Source organism: Myotis brandtii, unplaced genomic scaffold (genome assembly GCF_000412655.1).
Source record: "Myotis brandtii unplaced genomic scaffold, ASM41265v1 scaffold147, whole genome shotgun sequence".
NCBI classification, from domain to species: Eukaryota; Metazoa; Chordata; class Mammalia; order Chiroptera; family Vespertilionidae; genus Myotis; species Myotis brandtii.
In genome coordinates, this window is record NW_005355292.1 from 975,508 (window position 1) to 982,623 (window position 7,116).

Sequence of the window (7,116 nt, forward strand, 5' to 3'; positions counted from 1 at the left end):
ACATTACAGTTATGAAGTAGCAACGAAAATAATTTTGTGGTTGGGGGTCACCACAACATGAGGAACTGTATTAAAGGGTCGCGGCATTAGGAAGGTTGAGAACCACTGGTCTAGAGCAAAGTAGGCCTGGAAAGTGTTCGTGGAGACTGAATGAGGGATGGGTGGATGCTCCCGCAGCTGTGCCTCTGCTTTCGAGGTCCTGGCGGGACCAAGACCCTCACTGTGTATCCCTCTTACTTCCAGCCTTAAGCAGGCGGCTCACATTCAGGGTTTTACCTGTTTCTCTGTCTCCATCTCTGTCTCCCATTTCCTTCACCGGAATAAGCCTAGTCCGGCATCTCATTGGAGTATTTTTACCTGTTGAGCCCGGGAGACGGGAGGCTTGGGTCGCACCCCCGGATACTAATTGCTGGAGGCGGCCTTAGAGCCCCTCAGACGGCCAGGGAGTGGCCTCTGGACAAGGGAAGCTTTCCCAGGCCCTTCTGTCCGTGACCTTTCATCCTCGTGGGATCGCAGACGCTGGGTGGCTCCCTGGGGTCTGACACACTTGTTCTGGGGGCCGACCTGGGTGTATCTCATAGGCTCTGCTGGCGATCCCGGCGTGCACTGGGGCAAGACCACCACCCTCTCATGCCCTGTGTGGATTCCCTGGCACCACCTGCCCGGGCCTGCCCCCCACAGACGCTCTGCTACTGCTCCCCAGTTTTAGATTCGGTGAAAGCGCGGTGACTGGGGAGGCCTGCATCGCAAACTGAATAAACGTTTATTACAGAAAATTTCAGGCGGGCAGGAAAGTGGAGAGAACAGTGCAGCGCGTGCCTGGTGCCCCGCACCAGCCTCAATCATCGTTAACATTCTTCGCATCTGGTCACGTTTGTCACTGGCTCGCAACTCTTTTTTTTTTTTTTTTAATATATTTTATTGGTTTTTTTACAGAGAGGAAGGGAGAGGGATAGAGAGTAAGAAACATCGATCAGCTGCCTCCTGCACACCCCCCACTGGGGATGTGCCCGCAACCAAGGTACATGCCCTTGACCGGAATCGAACCTGGGACCTTTCAGTCCGCAGGCCGACGCTCTATCCACTGAGCCAAACCGGTTAGGGCTTTTTTTTTTTAAATTGTGGATGTTAGAATAATAAAGCAAATTCCAGACGTCCCACAAAATCAAGTTCCCCTGTGAATACAGTAGCCTCCCCTTATCTGCAACTTACACGTTGTAAATTGCAGGTTCTTCTGAGTGTCGAGTCCAAGCCTTCCCACTGCCCTGCCCAGACGTGAAGCGTTCCTCTGTCCAGCGGCTCCACACTGTACACACTTACCTCCTGCTGGTCACTTCGTAGCCCCTCGGTTATCCCACCGACTGTCGGGGTGTCCCAGTGCTTGGGTTCAAGCAACCCTTATTTTACTTAATGGTGGCCTAAAGCCAGTCACATAATTTGGCTTACTTTTATTACAGTATATTGTTATAATTATTCTATTTTATTATTAGTGATTGTTAATCTCTTACTGTGCCTAATTTTTTAAAATATATTTTTATTGATTTCAAAGAGGAAGGGAGAGGGAAAGAGATAGAAACATCAAAGATGAGAGAGAATCACTGATCGGCTGCCTCTAGCACACCCCCCACTGGGGACTGAGCCCGCAACCTGGGCCTACACCCTTGACCAGAATTGAACCCGTGACCCTCCTCAGGCCGATGCTTTATCCACTGAACCAAACCAGCTACTGTGCCTAATTTATAAGTTAAACTTTATCATATGTATGTACATATAGGAAAAAGCCTAGTATGTACGGGGTTTAGTACTATCCATGGTTTCAGGCATCCACCGGGGGTCTTGGAAGGTGTCCACCAAGATAAAGGTAGACTAGTGGACGCCAGCATAACACCTAAGTTTTAATGTGGCCGAACATATACTATGCTTATGTCATTGTTGTAGGTATGTATTCTGTTTTCTGTTGCGGAGTTTCTCAACTGTTTACACTTTGTGTAGACTGGATTGTTTGTTGTTGGAGGTTAGGGGCTGTCCTGGGCACTGTAGGCGGGGCAGGAACTTGAAAGACTTGAAATCATCTTTGCAAATAAGCAGTGACCAATGGATAATCCTCTCAGCTCCTCAGGCCACAGGGGGGAATGCAAACAGATTCATGAAAGGTTCGAGGATAGAGATTATGGAGCAAGTAGGAGGTATTTTATTTTATAATTTTTTTATTGATTTTAGAGAGAGAGGAAGGGGGGGAGAGAGAGAAACGTTGAGTTGTTGCTCCACTTATGTATGCATTACTTGGTTATTTATTGTATGTGCCCTGATGGGGGATCAAACCTGAAACCTTGGTGTATAGGGATGACACTCTAACCAACTGAGCTACCTGGCCAGGGCAAGAGTAGAAGGTTTTGGGGTGGTTTTTTTTTTGTGTGTGTGTTTTTCAGAGAGGAAGGAAGAGAGAGAGACACATCAATGATGAGAGAGAATCATTGATCAGCTGCCTCCTGCACGCCCCACACTGGGGATCGAGCCCGAAACCCGGGCATATGCCCTGACCGGGAATCGAACCGTGACCTCGTGGTTCATAGGTCAACCACTGAGCACGCTGGCCGGGCCAGAGTAGGGGGTGTTTTAAATACTTTCTATGTATAACTGGGATCCTAAATTTACAAAACCTGGGTTTAGAGATTCCAAATATATATATATGCTATTTTCTCTCCTTTCCTTTTTTTAAAAAAAAATTTTTTTTATTGATTTCAGAGAGGAAAGGAAAGGGAGATAGAAACATCAATGATGAAAGAGAATCATTGATTGGCTGCCTCCTGCATGTCCCCTACTGGGGATCAAGCCTGCAACCTGGGCACGTGCCCTTGACCAGAATTGAACCGTGGACCCTTTAGTCCCTGGAGGCCGAAGCTCTACCCACTGAGCCAGACCCGTTAGGGCATCTCCTTTCCTTTTTAAATACACAGATATATTTATACCAAGAGGTCCCCCAAATAGGATCTTGCTTGCTTGCTTTCTCCTTTTCCCTTCCGGTCCCCTTTCCCTTTCTCTTTTCCTTTCCCTTCCCTTTCCCTTCCCCTTTCTCCCTCTCTCTTCCTACTGGGCAACTAGCCAGGCTGCCATTGTCTATTCTGGAAAAGTGAGGGACCCGCCCCTATCGCTTCTCTATGGCAACATCCAGCTTAGCTGCTTCTCCTCTAGGCCAGGGTTTCAGAGCCCCACGGGCCACAACACTCCCCATGGGAGGGACCAGGAGGAGTCAGCCCTCACGCGGTCACAGGGAGCCTCTTAGTCCTGAACAAAAACAGTGTTTTCCTTTCCTTTTCTCTCCACGGAAGCCACCCTTTTCCTAGTGGATTTGCTCACTCACTTGCCAGCTCGTTTATGCACTAGTGTGTGTGTATGTATGTGTGTGTGTGGGGGGTGTGGGCCTAGCTCCTTCTAGGGACAGAGGTCCTCTAGGCGGGGTGCAGACGGGCTCAGGTTGACTAACGCTTTGTTTGTTTCTGAAACATTAGACTTTATTTGCCCATTTCAAAGCGCCAAGAGTATCTGCAGAGTTCCGGGGAGAAAGTGCTGGCCAGTTTCCCGGTGCAGGCCACCATCCACTTCTACAACGACCAGTCCGACTCCGAGGACGGGGAGCAGGAGGAGGCCCAGGGGCCGGCGGCAGAGAGCCCGGGAGACACGGAGCGTGGCCCAGGAGGAAGGGGCAGAGACCGGCCGGCACACCCCGCACCGCGATCCGGAGGGCACGGGGGGCTCGGTGGGAAGGGTGGGCTCCCACACGGTGACTCTCCGGGGGGTGCCGAGTGCTCCTCATCCAAATAACGGGAGTCTTCCTCCCCCCACACCTGCCTTGTGTGCCTCTTGGGGACAGCTGTGCCTGGACACTGCATGGCCCAGGGGGCCAGCTCTCCACCCACGGCCACAGCACAGCTTCCCCTTCTCCTTGAGGCGGCTCTTCTTCAGGACACTCACCGAGAAAGGCCTCTGGGACCGAGGGGAGGTTTGTGTCCACAGGGTTCTCAGCAGGTAGGGCCGACTTCCGACCACATCCAGCAGCCACTGCTGGTCCAAGGAGACCCTCCCATGCAGGCCAGGAGCCCATCCCTGCCTCTCACGTCACGGGAGACGCATCGTGCAGCTGTCTGTGCTTTTGTACAAAAGATATTGTCCAAAGGTTCATGTGGTCGCTCCGTGGCATTCTCAAAAAATTATTTATGGAAAACAATAATTCCTGTAAGAATAACAGAAATAAAAGATGGCTTTTTAGGAGACGGTTGTGGATAAACGTTTTCGTGGTTGGTCTTTAAGGGCTATGGGTATGAATAGAGATAGAGAAGAGCGTTAGCCCTGAGTTGGGGGCTGCTTTGGGCTTGTCACTTGAATAGAATGACATAGCTATCAATCAAAGTATTGAATGTAAAATTATTTTCATTTTTTTATAGTTGAATGACCAAATGAATACGTTCCTCAAGGTATTTTACTGAACTATGTGGTTGTCTTCCTCTATACAGCGGTTCTCAACCTGTGGGTCGCGACCCCTTTGGCGGTCGAACGACCCTTTCACAGGGGTCGCCTAAGAGCATCCTGCATATCAGATATTTACATGACGATTCATAACGGTAGCAACATTACAGTTATGAAGTAGCAACGAAAATAATTTTATGGTTGGGTCACAACATGAGGAACTGTATTTAAGGGCCAGAAGGTTGAGAACCACTGCTCTATATAGTACATCAGATAAGTTCCTACTTGAAGTAAATATTTTGAAAGAAAAAAATGTTTGATAATCATTGTTTTTGTTTAAGACATTTTTAGATTTAATTAGTTCCTACATTCAACGTTTTAAAAGTTTATCAGAAGGTTTTTATATTTAACTCTTTAGATGATAAAGTATTGTTTTTAAGAATGCAGAAAAAGTATAAAAAAAAGAAAACAAAATGGTCTATAACTTCATTGCTTAAATAATCGATTATATTAAAAAGTGAAAGGAATACATGCAAATAGTTGAACAATGCAAACAGTATAGAAAAATATCCATTGCAAAGTAAAAGTCACCCCTGCCGGAATCCCGCTTTCTTGTCCAAAGGGAGCCAACATCGACTGTTTTTATTGCTCTACCTTTTAAAAATTACTTTTTAAAAAATATATATTTTATTGATTTTTTTTATAGAGGGGAAGGGAGAGGAATAGAGAGTTAGAAACATCGATGAGAGAGAAACATCGATCAGCTGCCTCCTGCACACCCCCTACTGAGGATGTGCCCACAACCAAGGTACATGCCCTTGACAGGAATCGAACCTGGGACCCCCTTCAGTCTGCAGGCTCTATCCACTGAGCCAAACCGGTTAGGGCTAAAAATTACTTTTTTTCTTTTAAAAAATTTTTGGTTTCTTTTAATCTTTTAAAAAATATGTATTTTATTGTTTCTTTTACTTGTTTAAAATACTTTTTTTCAACCTTAAAAGCAATTTTACCTGGGTTTATTTCAAAAAGGATTCAAGATGGCCTTCTATTTTGGTGGGTTCTAGCAGAAACTTTCTAGAAGCCTTATTCTTACTCTCATGTGAAGCTTGGGATGAGGCTGAAGTGATCACACTTGCCTTTAGTTGTCTTCATAAATCAAGATCTGGCCCAATCACCAGTTGATGGTTAAGAGACCAAATCTGCCCTAGCCGGTTTGGCTCAGTGGATAGAGCGTCAGCCTGCGGACCGAAAGGTCCCAGGTTCGATTCCGGTCAAGGGCACATGCCCTGGTTGCGGGCTGGATCCCCTGTGGGAGTCGTGCAGGAGGCAGCCGATCAATGAATGATTCTCTCTCATCATTGATGTTTCTAACTCTCCCTCTCCCTTCCTCTCTGAAATCAATAAAAATATATTTTAAAAAAAGAGACCAAATCTAGTCTGTGTGCTGATGGCACCAAGTTTTCAATGTGCTGCACGGTGCACTTTGCTTAAATGACTTAGACCTTGACCAGCCTCGTGCAAATATAGAAAACGGGGCACTTTAGAATGGGCAGTGACAGTCGCAGGTGCTGCGGGTCTGGTATTTGTCAAGGGGGACGGTGAGCTCGGGGCTCGTCCACTGTCCTGGTTTTGTGGTTCGCTGGGTTGGCTACACACAGGCCCAAACCCGCACCAGCTCCGCACGTTTGCTCCTGTAGCCTCATCATCACCCCAACATTTATGTATTCACTTGTACCTACACCCTACGTGGAACCATTTGCAATTGCTGATGCCCGGCTGTTTGACCTACAAAATGGCAGTTTCATATGGTCAACCTGGTATGTTGTGCACATTATAAAATATGCACACACGACAGATTTTAAAGGGTAATATAAATATCACATAACCACTTTCAACATAATTGCAGTTACTAGTTTTACAAGCCTTTGCTCTTCAATAATATTTAAGCTATCTCACAGAGATATTCAAATGAAAAACATTCTGCCCTTACTAGTACATGCTTGTTTTCATCCACCAATTTTGCAAAAGTTTTTGTTGAAATTTGATAAGTAAATCCTATCTTCCCTGATGTCAATTTGTTGATTTTTGAACCAACTGGGAGATGTTTCATTTTGTATTTTGATTTGACTGTAAAGGGTGTCCCAAAATTCATGCAAGAAGTAATTTTGATAGAAAACACAGGTTTATAATTAAAAATTGTAAATTTTTTATTGATTCATAAAGTATACAGCAGGGGTCCTCAAACTTTTTAAACAGGGGGCCAGTTCACTGTCCCTCAGACTGTTGGAGGGCCGGACTGTAGTATAAAAAAAAAAACTATGAACAAATTCCTATGCACACTGCACATATCTTATTTTGAAGTAAAAAAACAAAACGGGAACAAATACAATATTTGTATTTGCATGTGGCCCGCGGGCCGTAGTTTGAGGACCCCTGCTCTGGAGACTTTGAATCTTTGCCTGATCTAATTAGTCAGACACAGCCTTTAACACTGTCCTGCACTAGAGATTGAGAGGTGTAAAGGATCTACCTAATATATAGTCACAAACCCAAACAGAAAGCCAAAATGAGGAAACAAAGAAACAACCCCCAAATGAATGAACTAGTGCATTCTCCAGAAGAAGAGATAAATGAAGCAGAGATAAGAAATTT

At 45.8% G+C, this 7,116-nt stretch overlaps 1 protein-coding gene across 1 annotated transcript; it reads left to right on the forward strand.

Moving 5' to 3' along the window:
• Positions 1-3,501: 3,501 nt before the first annotated feature.
• RIPPLY3 (ripply transcriptional repressor 3) lies at positions 3,502-4,201 on the forward strand (the record flags this gene model as incomplete). The annotated part of the gene is made up of 1 exon (XM_014535662.1): positions 3,502-4,201. A coding segment is annotated over one exon (321 nt), but the record flags the coding sequence as incomplete, so codon positions are not given.
• Between the last annotated feature and the right edge of the window lie 2,915 nt (positions 4,202-7,116).